General features: G+C 39.0%; 1 protein-coding gene across 6 annotated transcripts in view; it reads right to left on the bottom strand.

Annotated features, from left to right (window-relative positions):
* Positions 1-13,867, bottom strand: part of GNAL (G protein subunit alpha L) — a 148,150-nt gene that overhangs the window by 91,916 nt on the left and 42,367 nt on the right. Inside the window, exon 1 of one of the 6 annotated variants that reach the window (XM_020793526.3) lies at positions 188-10,109. The exons of 4 other annotated variants lie outside the window; for them this stretch is intronic. In XM_020793526.3, the coding sequence (XP_020649185.1) occupies positions 188-326 (139 nt within the window). In that variant the 5' untranslated portion in view covers positions 327-10,109. Of the gene's footprint in view, positions 1-19; positions 10,110-13,867 lie in introns of those variants that run through there. One more of the 6 variants, XM_078391516.1, reaches the window with a different exon arrangement.

The following is a 13,867-nucleotide window of genomic DNA, read 5'->3' on the forward strand; positions in this document are numbered from 1 at the left end:
AAAATACTGTCACATATACCTTGGTCAATCCAGACATTTCACATACTATGTAATAAATACAGTCGGCATCCTTTTCATCTTATATTGTACATAAATAACATAGTTTGTCATCTGCCTGACATGGAAAACTGAACTGCACCACTGCACTCTCATCTCCCTCCCCCACCAAAACGCTGTTTGTCCTTACCCAACAGAAGCAAACGGTGTGTAGCTTTATAAGCCAGTCGCTCTTTCTGCAACTGCTTTTCTATTTTTTTGTTGGCTTCTCGCTGTGCTTTCTCATCAATACGCTGATCTTCCGTTTTGCTGTTGCCCAAACACCCCATTACTGTCCCTTAGGGTGGATGTCAAGATTGCACTATTTATGGATAATTCTATCCAAAGGAATACTCTTAAAAGACGATATTTATATCCCTGTGATGGTATCTCTCCTCTTTCTTCCCCACCAGTTGTTCAAATAAAATGGTTTCTGGTCGTTTTCTGATCACAGTTGCTTTCTTTTCCTCTCTCAAAGAGATGCAATGAGCTTCCGGAAGAGGTAAGTGTTTTTAAACAGAACAAAAAATCTGTACAAAATGCCCAACACACAGTGAAAACAGAGAAGGGCTCCTCCTGGAAATCAGCCTAATGCTGCCTTCCTCTCACCACCTCTCTCGCACACACACAAACACACACATGCACAGAGACACACGCAAGAGAGCGCACGCACACACACACGCACACACACATACACACTAGCAATCTCTATATTTCTCTGTAAAGGTCTATTTTTGTCTTTCTAACTCAGCACTGCCTCTTTCTGTGAGACCAGGAAGCAGTCAAAGTACAAACGCTGCAGAAACAGGAGGGGGAGGGAGGAGGAAAGAAAGCTGTGCTAACTTCCAATGAGTTTTTACAATACATTCCTAAATAGGTTACTAGAAAGTGAAGCAGAAGAATGAACCAAAGAGGAGTCCAGTTGAGCTACTGATTTTAAAATCTATCAAGGAAAAATCACAATTTTTGTTATTCTTTTCTTTTTCTATGGGCAGCTCTTGGGGATATTTGGGGGCTGCCAAAATGCCACAATGGGATGTATCTAGCCTGGGTTGCAATTTGTCCACCCCTGTTGTATAACAATAATTAGGAGAACAACAGAGGAACGACAGCCTTGATTATTCTGTATCTTTCAATAATACTGTTGTGGAAAATGACATACAGCAATCTTGTAAGATATGGTGCATACAATGCTTTCTCCCCTCATAATCTGCCACCATCCTTGAAATATGGACAATGTTGAGTCAATGGATCCCGGGAAGTTCACAGGCTTTTAACTTCAGAGAAATGCATAGCCAGTTGAAATTTCCATCTACTACTACAAAAGAATTCAGACCATTTTCTCATGTTTGTCTTGCATTAATGTATATAAAGTTAAGCAATCTGACAAATAGAAGACAGATAATTAAAGCAGGCACATAAAGTCCAATTTAAGGCATATTTAGTAAGCTTAAAGGGGAAAAGGTTATGAGAGAGGAAACAAGCAAGGTATCAAAAAAGAGACATTTGCTGTGTGTGTGTGTGTGTGTGTGTGTGTGTGTGTGTGTGTGTGTGTGTGTGTGTGTGTGTGTGTGTGTGTGTGTGTGTGTGTGTGTGTGTGTGTGTGTGTGTGTGTGTGTGTGTGTGTGTGTGTGTCTGAGAGAGAGAGAGAGAGAGAGAGAGAGAGAGAGAGGTGTATCCATGTGCAGAAATGTGGATAGGAATCTGCATGCCAGCAGCAAATCTCCTCACTTTAGGAATTCCCCTCCCCACCACTACTCCTGACAATTTGCCTCATGAGTCAAAAATAGTCCCCCATTTCTGCCTTCCATGCTAACAGCCTTGACACACAAAAATGACCATTTGAAGATTAAAAACATGAATGTATCCCAAGATTTATTCTGACAAGTTGGGGTAAAAGAAAGGTAAGAATACCTTCCATCAAGAATTGCCAAAGAACAAAACTCACAGAGGGGAAAAAAATTATGTCCAGCCATTACTTCCCACTACAGGATGGGCAGTAAGGATTGGGGAGATATTCCTTCCCTCCTATTGATAAATACCTTTGTCTACAGAACGGTTCAGCTAGTGAATCTGGCAAACATAACAGGACATACATTTTGCAATCAGGGCAGGACTGTGACTTGAGCTGGTCAGACATCATGACTGCAAAGCAGCTGAGATGGTGGAGGCAAAAGGACCAGAAAACAAGCCAGGACAGAGGACAAAACAGCAGCCATGAACAGACAACAAACCTGGTGGCAGGACTGCAATACAAGACTAGAAAGGAAGATATGCTAGACCTCAGAATGATTTTGTTGTGTCAACAAACCACCTTGAGACAACAAGCCTTCTAATATTCTTCCCTTCCCAGATGGAACTAATGTCTGATCTTAATGCAGGGAATCATTTCAGAGTTGGAAAGGACTTTGCTGAGAAGAGGCAGTTATTCTGAGAAACTCAGCAGTTACTGGAACTTCACTGAGAAGGTGCAATTATATCACTTACAAGGGATTTCTCTGACCTTTTTATTTCATTCACCAAACCAGTCACCAAATGACTGTTTCACTCACCAAATAAACATTTGCTTCCCTCAGGGCAATGCCATTACAAATGCCAGTTCCAAAACTTGAAAATCAATTCTGAAATGCAATCCTCTTCTGCAACTATTGGTAATTAGAGTGTGACCCTTGACTTGCTATGTGGGACAGTGTCAGGACTTCCTGACAGATGGTTATGGAAGATGGTGAATCTACAGGTATTTGGATACCTAAGGAATACAGATAGGCAGACTCCCAAAGTGTATGGCTTAAACAAAACCACTATTAGAGAATCAAAAATACAGCCATTACTGTATTTGGAATAGATACAGCAAAACTTTGTCATGTGCACAAAGCAAAAACAACATTTCACCATATTGTTTTTTAATATGATGTTCAGCCACCTCCCCCCTTTTTGCATGTGAATTTATTTTTGTTTTGTCTGTGTGGACTTCAAAGTTTAGTTTTCCCAAAAAATAATGGGTAACTTTCTTTTCTAAGATGCCCCTCGGTCATAGCTTGACCTTTCCTAGGCCAGAAAGTCTTTCAGCTCAGCCTTTCTCCAGGTGAACACAATTTAGGTCTGGCAAGGGAAACTCCAAGAATGGAAACTTCTGGGATTTGGAGTAAAAAAAACATGCATAAATGGTCCATCTCTATTGGAAACTACTATTTCCACTGATGCTTTAACACTCAAACTTCACTAGCCAATTACACAACCAATGTATTCTGGTAACAAAGTTTCAAAGGGTATGTTCCTTCATTTAAGATACTCAATTAGTACCATCAGGCAAACAGGATCTATTAAATATCAGATAAATTCATGCTTATGTACGCTTAAATGTTCATGCACAGTGTATGTGATATATGTAATATAGAAAACTTTCACTACAGTATCTACCTCTTATGAAAGGACATTAAGGAATCACCAACATCTTTCAGTATATAAATGTAGATATCTGTTTAAACACATTGACAATATATGGTTATACAAAAAGGCCAGCTACAAAAGTTCAAAGACTGTGCTGAAATGCAACATGATTCAATTCTTCATGAAAACTTTGGTTTACAAATGTGGGATACTGTGCTTCTGTATCTACGATTCAAAATTCCAGGAAATGGCCTGATATTGCTGCACAATATCGTGCCTGTGTTGCCAACAGAAAAAATGCCAAACTTTACATAGCAAAAGGTAGTCTGAAGCTGACTTTTTTCATCAGTGAACCACTTCTCATTCAAACCTAAACAATTTGTAAGGGCTGTTTTTCAACAAGTATGGATGGTATAGTACAGTGGTGCCCCGCATGACGATGATAATCTGTTCCATAGAAATCGCTGTCTTGTGAAAACATCGTCTTGCGAAAACCGTTTCACCATTGGAATGCATTAAAACCCGTTTAATGCGTTCTAATGGGGAAAAATCGTTGTCGTTTTGCGAACATCGCCCATAGGGAATCCATTTTGCGGAGTGTTGATCAGCTGTTAAAATGGCTGTCCTGCGAAGCATCAGTCCCCCAAACACCTGTTTTGCGAAGCACCAATCAGTACCAAAATCGTCGTCTTGTGAGAAATGGTTTTTCGGGGCACGAACCCAAACACTGTCCAGCAAAAATCGCCCATTGGAAACACTGTTTTGTGAATTGCTATAGAGATCGCAAAACCTCATCGTCATGTGGATTTTGCGAGGTTGTCATCTAGCAGGACACCACCGTATATCACAGAAGTGAGTACACCCCCTCACATTTCATAAATATTTTAATTATCTTTTCATGTGACAACACTGAGGAAATGACACTTGACTACAATGTAAAGCAGTGAGTAAACAGCTTGTATAACAGTGCAAATATACTGTTCCCTCAAAATACAGTGGACCTTCGACTTACAGACGGCTCCACCTGCAGACTTTTTGACTTACAGACTTCTCCAGCCGCAGAATTTCACTTCGACTTGCGGCCGGAGAATCGACCTACGAACCAGAAGGAGGAGGTGGGGAAAGTGCCAAATTCAAATTTGGCGCTTTCCCCGCCTTCCCCTTCTGGTCTGTAGGCCGCCGATCGTGCCTCTGGATGCCTTCCAGGGCTTCTCCGCTGCCATGGCAGGCATCTTGGAGGTTGTCCGCCACCACCGGCTTCAGCAACGGCGAGGGACCCCTTCAGACCAGTAAGGTGCTGCTTTTTGCATTTCTTTTCTTTTTTTGGTGGGGATATTTTTTCTATGGCCGGTTACGGATTAATGGGTTATCAATGCATTCCTATGGGAAATGGACCCTCGACCTACGGACTTTTCGACCTGCGGCTACCGTTCCAATACGGATTAATTCCGTAAGTTGGGGGTCCACGGTAAGAGACTTACAGATACCACAGCCAGAAGGGCAGAAAAGGAGTGCTCAATCAAGATAAGCTAGAACTCTCATTAGAATAAAAATGAGTAAATTAAAGTTATACCATGATGTGCATATAATGAAACTACAGAACTGACCAGAAAAGACTGACCTGTGAAAGGGCTTGGGGGGGAGTACAACAAGAAGAGAAGACCCAATATGAGATGTTGTCAGTTTGCAAGATCTGAGCAGATCTATATTAATGACAGGACATTTTGGAGGTCACTAACTCACATAGCCACCATACATTAGAAGTGACTTGATGGTACACAACATCTTTGGAGGTGTTTTTTTTTCATACCATGTTTCCCTGAAAATAAGACAGGGTCTTATATTATTTTTAAGCAAAAAAAGCATTAGGGCTTTTTTTCAGGGGTGTTTTATTTTTTCCATGTACAACAATCTACATTTATTCAAATACAGTCATGTCATTTTCTTCTGGTTGCTGTACAATGGTGGGGGGGGTTTCACTTAACTGGAGCTTATTTTTGGGGTAGGGTTTATAGTATGAGCATCCTGAAAAATCATACTAGGGTTTATTTTCAGGTTAGGTCTTATTTTCGGGGAAACAGTAATTACCACACAATTGTATACTGACAAGATAGGAGGAATGGTTGAAACTATGACAGGTTATAAGCACCACAGCTCTGCTAACACCATTAAGATCATCCTAAACCACAAAGCAAAAAACAGTAATTTCACAGATTAAGCAAGTGAGCTTCGGTTTTTTCTCTATTTTTAAAATATCTTTTAAAGTATTTTTACAACAAGACACAGAATCCCTTTGCCAGTAGAAATGCCTGTCTGGCCATGAAAGAGTTATAAGGTTCTTCTGAGAGTCAGTTAATTGGGTCCTGACTAACTGAGTCAAAAGTTCAGACTGCTCCAGACCTAGAGCTGCTTTCCCCTTTGTGTCAGGAGCTTGGTCTCAGAAATCCAGAAAGCATTCAAGGCTGGGACAAACACAAATGCCATATGCTTTTGTAATACAGAAATACTCTGAATATGCCTCCCAAAATCACATGCTGATTTCCCGGACATACACACTAAAATGTCCCCCTTTCCAGAAGGCCGTCATTCCATTACTTTCTTTAAAACAGGCTTTTTTCTTAAACTGTTCAAATAAAACCTGTCTTTTCATTGTTTATAAAGACTTTTCATTGCCCTTTAAATACGTGCCTTCCCAGCCCACGAAGCTTCAACGATGTATCTACTATGGAAACTCCTCCTGGTCAGGCTGTTCCATCCCTCCTCAATTTTGTGGCTGTTTTTCCCTTTTGAGAGGTCTTTTTTGAGAATCAGTATTTCAGCCCTTGCAGCCTGGATTCTTCCCAAATTTTAAAAAATGGGCAGGACTAACCACTCTTTTTCAAGATGAACAAGTCTGGTGTTTTCAATTTTTATGAGCTATTTTAAATCTCAGTATGTCTACTGTTACTTTGCCCAAACCTCCCCAAATTTGGCACATAACAAGAACAGACTGTCTGCTACATCCGTGCCAAATATTGTATTCATCATCCAGTTTCAAACAATTCCAAGCAGGAAAGGGCCCTTTCTCTGCTGAACCCCTCTTTCCTCTTTAGTTTCTTACACCAAGAAAGGAAGAAAGGCTATCTTCTATTGAGCAGTGCATTTGTATTGTTTTTGTGTCTATTGCTACAAACAATTTATTGATATGCCTTTAAAAAATAAAATTTATAAAAGGGTACTAGCACAGTGGCCATGAAGTGGTCACTACACCCAAAAACCTGTTTCATTTGCAAAGTAAATAAATTGACTGCAACATTCACATGTACCAAAACAATAAGGATTGAAGTGATACATGATTAGTACATTTTAAAGCAATCATGCCAGCGAGGTGGGAAAAAATTGATTGGCTGACTAAATGAATCAATGTCACCCGTGCGTCGTGTGAACAGAAATATATAAAATGATTTAAATAATAGCAGGATCATTATTAACTGGGGTACTTCTGGCACATGAGATTGAGCCCACAGCTTGATTTGCAGTGGAGAAATATAATCAACTGTGAGGAAAGCATTCAGTAGGGTTGGAGAGAAAAGAAGGAGAGACAGAGATTCCCAAAAAGAATGGGTATTTGGAAAAAGCAAATGGGAAAATTGAGAGGAAGTAAAAGGAGAAGTTGAGAGGGAACTGTATATGCAAACTGTTCAGATCACTAAAATCAGAAAATAAAATGAAAATAAGAATTAGAAAATAGCTTTATCTAGTTCCAAATTAGCACATGTGAGGTTAACAATTGCAAGAGATCAGTAATAAGGCAAATTCTTTAAGAATTAATATCCTTGCATGGCACTGTAACTTGTTTCTTTTTTTTTCCTCCAGTAAATGGGGGGAAGGGAGTGTTGGATCCAAAGGGTTTAGTCACACTTTACTTAATGGGACAAGTTAGTAGTGAGTAATAAAAATCTTACTGGTTTTATCGGGACTAAAGTGTGACTAATTTCCTGCAGATCTAACCTAGAGCCTCAAAATTATTTGCTTTTGCTATCATCTTTCAGTCAATATTGAATAAAAATATACATTTGTTCTTTCCTTCAAACTTTGCTCAGAATTGAACTTGAGAAACAACTGTACAGAAGAGCTCTGCCAAAAACAAAACAAAAAACTCTTCCATAAGTAATCTTATCCTTTAATGCAAAATATTTGCACTCATGTGCCTTTCACAGATAACAAACTGTCATGCTTTTCTTGAATTTTTTTTTGATAATTCACATAGGAAAGAACCACATGGCAAATTGAAACATTGACAGCAGAACATTTAATTCATGCTGTGACCAGATACAGATCAGGATGAAAACATGATATGCATTTATGCTCACAATACTATGCTAGTGTTTGTCAAATATGGAATGTGTTCATTCAGAAACAATCTAAATTAGAGTTGAAATCTAAATGAAGAAACTAAAATAAGATTTGAAACTTTTGTCCATGTCCAAAGAATGACAGTGCAATGATGACATTACACTTCTCATTTACAAATATCTAGAACTCTAAATTTACTAAAACTTTAAGGAAGACTAGACAAAATAAGTTAAAGCATTGCAATATCAATAAGGTTTAACACCGTGACAGGAATAACTACGATTCCTACATTGAGCAGGGAGTTGGACTCAATGGCCTTATTAGGCCCCATTCCTGCTTCATTATTCTATGATTCTATGAAAGGCCTTGTAATAAATACTAGCCAAAGCCTTTTGTCATTTTACACCAAAATAATGCAAACAGTGTAACTTTTGGAGGCAAATTACCAAAATTAGAAAGTTAACAGAGACATCTGTTGCACACTGAGATGCACATCTTGGCATGCAACAGGTATTTATGATATCTTCACAACTTCTAGCAACTTGCCTCCAAATGTTACCAATCTCTCCTTTCCAATAAGTACAGATATATCAATTTCCTACCCACAGTTATTGCAGTGTAAGACCTGTTTAATTTAGTATTTTGCGTGTTTTTGCCTTAGACTATTATTTTTTATACCTTTGCAGCTTGGGCCCCAGGAATGGGGTGGTCTAAATATATATCCTAATTAAATACTACAAAAATTACTCCAGGAAATGTCTAATTATACAGAAATTTGTATTATAACATATAAACAGAATGCTGGTTCCTTAACTATGGTATCTTTATGAGTTTAAACATTTCATACTTAGGTTGTGATGTACTGTGATGTTCTGCTTCTTTACATACTGTAACGGTATAATTTTATACTCAAATATGGAAGTAAGCATATATTTGCTATATATATGTGCACATATAAATATAAATATGTTCACATATAAATACATAGCAAATGTGTGCTTACTTTCATATTTGAATATAAAATTATAAAGTTACAGTATGTAAAAAAGCAGAACATCACAGTACATCACAACCTAAGTATGAAATGTTTAAACTCATAAATATACCATAGCATTCTGTTTATATGTTATAATACAAATTTCTGTATAATTAGACATTTCCTGGAGTAATTTTTGTAGTGTTTAATTAGGATGTTTCATTTAGAACAAATCACTTCTGACAAATGGCCTGTGTATAGAGAAATGCAAAATTTGCTATAAAGAACAAGGAAGGAAGAACAATGGTCAACTTTGCTCCCAATTCATAACTCTCTGCCGGCATGCATATCCTCATGGGAAGAACTACTAGCCACCACTTCCCTCTTTACAATTTTATGCAAACTTAGCCAGCAACATTGAGGCCTGACAGTACTCTGTTTAGCATCTACATAGTAAAATATAAGACTGGAATCCTATTGTGCAGTTACCTAAACAACATAATTTTTAGCTGCAAATTTGAAGTAAATAAATCTATAAGCATTAAATGTTGCACACAAAGTTGAACAACTCAATATGCAACAGATACAGAAATGTTTTAATTTATGGCAATTCATTTCCAAAAAGTTATACTTTCACATAACTTACACAACAGAATTTCAACCAGGATGTTACTGCTCCCCCATGTGGCACCTGTGGAAACAGATTGCAGCATAAGAAAGGCTCCACTAACACTCCACCACAATCTGTTCCTTCAGTGTTGCCTCTTTTCCAGTAACAATCTCATCACATCTCAGAATGGCCCCTAACCAAGTAGTCAATAGTAGTTTCTTTACGGCAGCCAGTTGGGTCCCAACCACCGCAGGTTAACTACCAGCCGAGAATTCTCCTAAATGTATTTGTCAATGGAAGGTGCACAACAATTATGAGATTCAAGTGGTTCCCATCAGTATGTGAAAAGGTGAAGATACTCGCATATACGTCCAATGAGTTCAACTAAGTTCAATAAGCATGCATACTAAAGCTACAGCCTTTGTAAGTTCCATTTCACTCAATTTACCTCTGTTTAGGACTCCACACCAGAAATGTAAAACAGGAATTACTACCATAAGTACCTGAGGCTAATAAAAGATTATTTAATCATACTGTTTTTGAAATATCTCAGGTCTTGGATAGGCAGCTCCTAATACTGATTGCTCTACAATGAATGGTCTGCCTAACCACAAAGGCAAAACAAAACAAAACAAAACAAAATCAAGCCCAAGGAAAAACTTTACTGCAGTCCAATCAGCAACTGCTGACCATATTCACATACTTTTAATTTCTCCTCCATGACCTGCACTATATGGCTAGATGAGTGGGCGTGCACATGCAGAGACATGTCTTACACTGCAGACAGAGCCAATGAGAAATTGATATGATGGCTTACCTATAGCACTTCCTGAAGTCTCTTAGAATATATACAGACATTTCACCTTTCTCCTTTTGACTAGAAAATATCCTTAATGATTATACAATGAATAAATTTCTAAATATTTACATAGATAGTGGAAGTCTGCTTTATGCTTATCGTTGCTGATCTAGAGCAGGACCTCCAAATTGCGGCCTGTGGGCCACATCCAGCCCGCCGGGCCTTTTTACCCAGCCCGTACGTGCATGCAGGTGGGCAGGCAGGCAGGAGTGCGTGTGTGCATGCGTGATTGCATGTGGACAGGAGTGTGTGCATGCGGACAGGAAGGAGTGTGGATGGGTGGGAGTGCATGTGCGGGAGTGTGCGCGCACTCACGTGTGTTCATTCGCCCCTCAAAAATATAAAAAATATATTATGTGGCAGCATAAGAAAAGTTTGTGAAACGTTTGGATCTAAAGCAGCAGCCAGTGATTTTCAGAGCCATGTATTTATCTACGTTTTAAATCTGCTAGTGCACATAAAGGCCATACCCCGCAGTAGCCACTTTGCCCATGTTACCTTGGCAACAATGTTGTGATAGTGCCCACAGCACCCTTTCAAAATTCCATATATATTTTCAGGACAAAAAATTTTGCTGATCATTTTGTAAAACTGACAGCAGTATTACTCCCTCATCATGACTTTCCAAGTCCTGCTCACTAACTTCTGCCATCCTAACGAAAGTAAATCTAATGTGCCCTTTCAAGTGACTGGTCCGTCATAAGCAGGAGAAAAATGTGAGGTGTATAGAATCATAGAACTTCAGATCTGGAAGGGAAACTGATTCACTAAAGGATTAGTGAAAAGGATCACTAATCCTTTGTTGAAGCAGGAAATCCACAGCTGCATGATCTCAAAGCACCATCAGGAGAGGTTGGCAAACTACTTCTGAGTACTTTGGAAACCCTATGTTGTTGCTGTTTAGTCATAAATCGTGCCCTACTCTTCGTGACCCCATAAACCAGAGCACATCAGGCCCTCCTGTCTTCCACTGCCTCCCAGAGTTGGGTCAAATTCATGATGGTAGCTTCGATAACACTGTCCAACCATCTCGTCCTCTGTCGTCCCCTTCTCCTCTTGCCTTCACACTTTCCCAACATCAGGGTCTTTTCCAGGGAAATTTCTCATGAGATGGCCAAAGTATTGGAGCCTCTGCTTTAGAAAACCCTATAAGGGTTTCATAAAACAGAAATGATGATCGGACATAATTACGATTATTACTCCTCACTGCTATTTCATAGCTTAACAAAATAGCTGTAAGTATAGAATTTTGATATTTGTGAATGTGAGATCATAACTAGTGTTGGATCACGCTATACAGGCCATCTAATTTTATCAACTTTTGAAATTTTCCTCTTGAAAATCTGACTTGCTGCTTGTTGATGACCCACATAAGATATGAAACAGCATCTCCTCTGCTTCCCAAGTCAGACCAAGAAAAAAGGTGATAAAGTCAGTGAAGGATAGATATTATTCTTTTTTTTTTGTCAAGGAGTACAATGTCTGAATTGCTGAATACAATGCACACAGCTTTTGTTTACAAATCTTCCTCCATGCTCTTTGAATTATTCTAATAGCTCCAGAAAATGACTTCCAATTCTAAAGATGGTTTAGTGTAGGAAAGACAAAAGGAAAGTTTTCAAAATTACTGACTGGCCACAGTACTGTGCTTTTTCTTATCCAGACCAGTTTTCTGCATCTGAAATAAACATGATCTCTACATACACAGACTATGAAAAGATATATTTCAGCCAGGCATGTAGTTCTAGGGTTGGCAGAGTTCTGAAAGAGGCAACAAGGAGAACCCCTTCATGCCATTTTACTCCCAAGAAACTCCTTAGTGTTTTTTCTGAATTACTGCAGAACTCCTATTCTTCCTCTGACCCTGAGCAATGATTCCGATTTTTTATTTAGCTCTAACTTATTTGTGTTTACATTATTCTATATCCTTCCCTTTTGCTTAATCTCTCAGTGCTTCTCTTACCCTTCATCTTTCTTTTGTATTGTTCTGAAATATTGTATTGTTCTAAAATATTTAGAACACTATGGCTGAAATCCTGTTATGCAGCTTCATATGCACAACAGTGATGATGTCAGCAGCAGCAACAAATCACCACTGATTAAAGGCAAACTGCTGCTGATTAAAATAGACTTGAGATGCATGCAACTTATACACGAAGTACAAAGTCATATGCACTTTAAAAGCCTAAAAGGAAGTCTTTAGTCAGCAGTGATGACATCATCACATGAAGCTGTGCAACAGGATTTTAGCCACCAATTCATTTTCTTAAGTATTTTCTTAAGTATTTAAGTCATTAGCTATGTTTTGCTTGTGAACAGAACACAACTTGTTCACATTTACAAAAACAAGCAATGTAACAAAACAATGTTTCAAAATAAGAGCATGTATTTTATTTTATTTCAGTGGGAAAGAAAAACATGAGACGGATCATCACACAAGTACACTGTACAGCAAAAAATCAATAAAACACTAGTATTGAGAGAAAGCAGACTCTTGCACCTTTTGTTTTAATACATTAAGAACGCTGGAACATATTTGAAAAGACCAACACATGTATTCAGCCTAAAAAATGAATATGTACTCTATCAAACACATGAGGTGGCCTGATAGGCTGGATTATCATTGTTTCCAATAGTCCAGAGGAAATTATATTTATATTGCAACAAGTATATAAGGCCAAACAGATGATGTGTGGATTCACACGTTTCCTTGTACAACACAATCTCCATCATATATCTGATGAAATATATCCTAGCTTTTTATGCCATAGTAAGTCAGATAGTATCCAGACTTGTAGGTTGATGAAAACTTTGTCTGTGCTGAGCAGGGGCCTGGGACCGGAAAGGAGCAGCAGAAGAGGAAGGTTGAGAAAAGCTGTATCTATCAGGAGCCTGAGCCAGAAGTTTGTAAGGATGATAGGGGTGCTGGTATGATTAGTGGAAACGGAAGGGCTTATGCCACTGATTGCGTTCTCTGGGTTGTTGAACAGAATAAGAGTGGGCAGTCTTGCGAATTTTATGTAGGTTCTCCATCGCCTCATCAATTTTTTTCATTGAAGAGACCCACACTATCAAAGGGTAAGTCCTTGATGCGGGCCCTAGCATCGTCGGTGATTCCTGAAGATCATAGCCATGCATGCTGTCTAAGGGCGATAGCAGAAGTCAGAGATTTTGAAGCAGCGTCAGCAGTATGACAGGATGCCAGATGCTGTTGTTTGGCTAGGGTAGTGGCCTCAAGATGAGTATTGAGAGCAGCAGTTCTGACCTTTTCAGGAGCAGCTTGGAGGACAGGGAAGATCTTATTCCACAGTTGCCTGTGGTATGCCCCCATTGCGGCCTGGTAGTTCAAGACCTTCATCACGAAGGAAGCCAAAGAATATAAGCAATGTCCCAGCATGTCCAGTTTCCTTCCCTCTTTGTTGGTAGGGGTAACTGAGGACCGGTTGTCTGCTTGGGATTGATTTGATTGGACAATAATAGAATTTGGTGGAGATTGCTTAACCAAGAATGCTGTATCAGTGCCATGAGTGCGATGGTGATTCTCCACACGTCTCGAGATCTGCAAGGATGTCAATGGTTTGTCTCAAGACTCCTTAATAAGGTCCAGCATGGCTGGGATAAATGTCAAACTTAAAGGAGGAGATTTTTCCTGATTAATGTC

Source organism: Pogona vitticeps, chromosome 4 (assembly GCF_051106095.1).
Source record: "Pogona vitticeps strain Pit_001003342236 chromosome 4, PviZW2.1, whole genome shotgun sequence".
Lineage (NCBI taxonomy): Eukaryota > Metazoa > Chordata > Lepidosauria > Squamata > Agamidae > Pogona > Pogona vitticeps.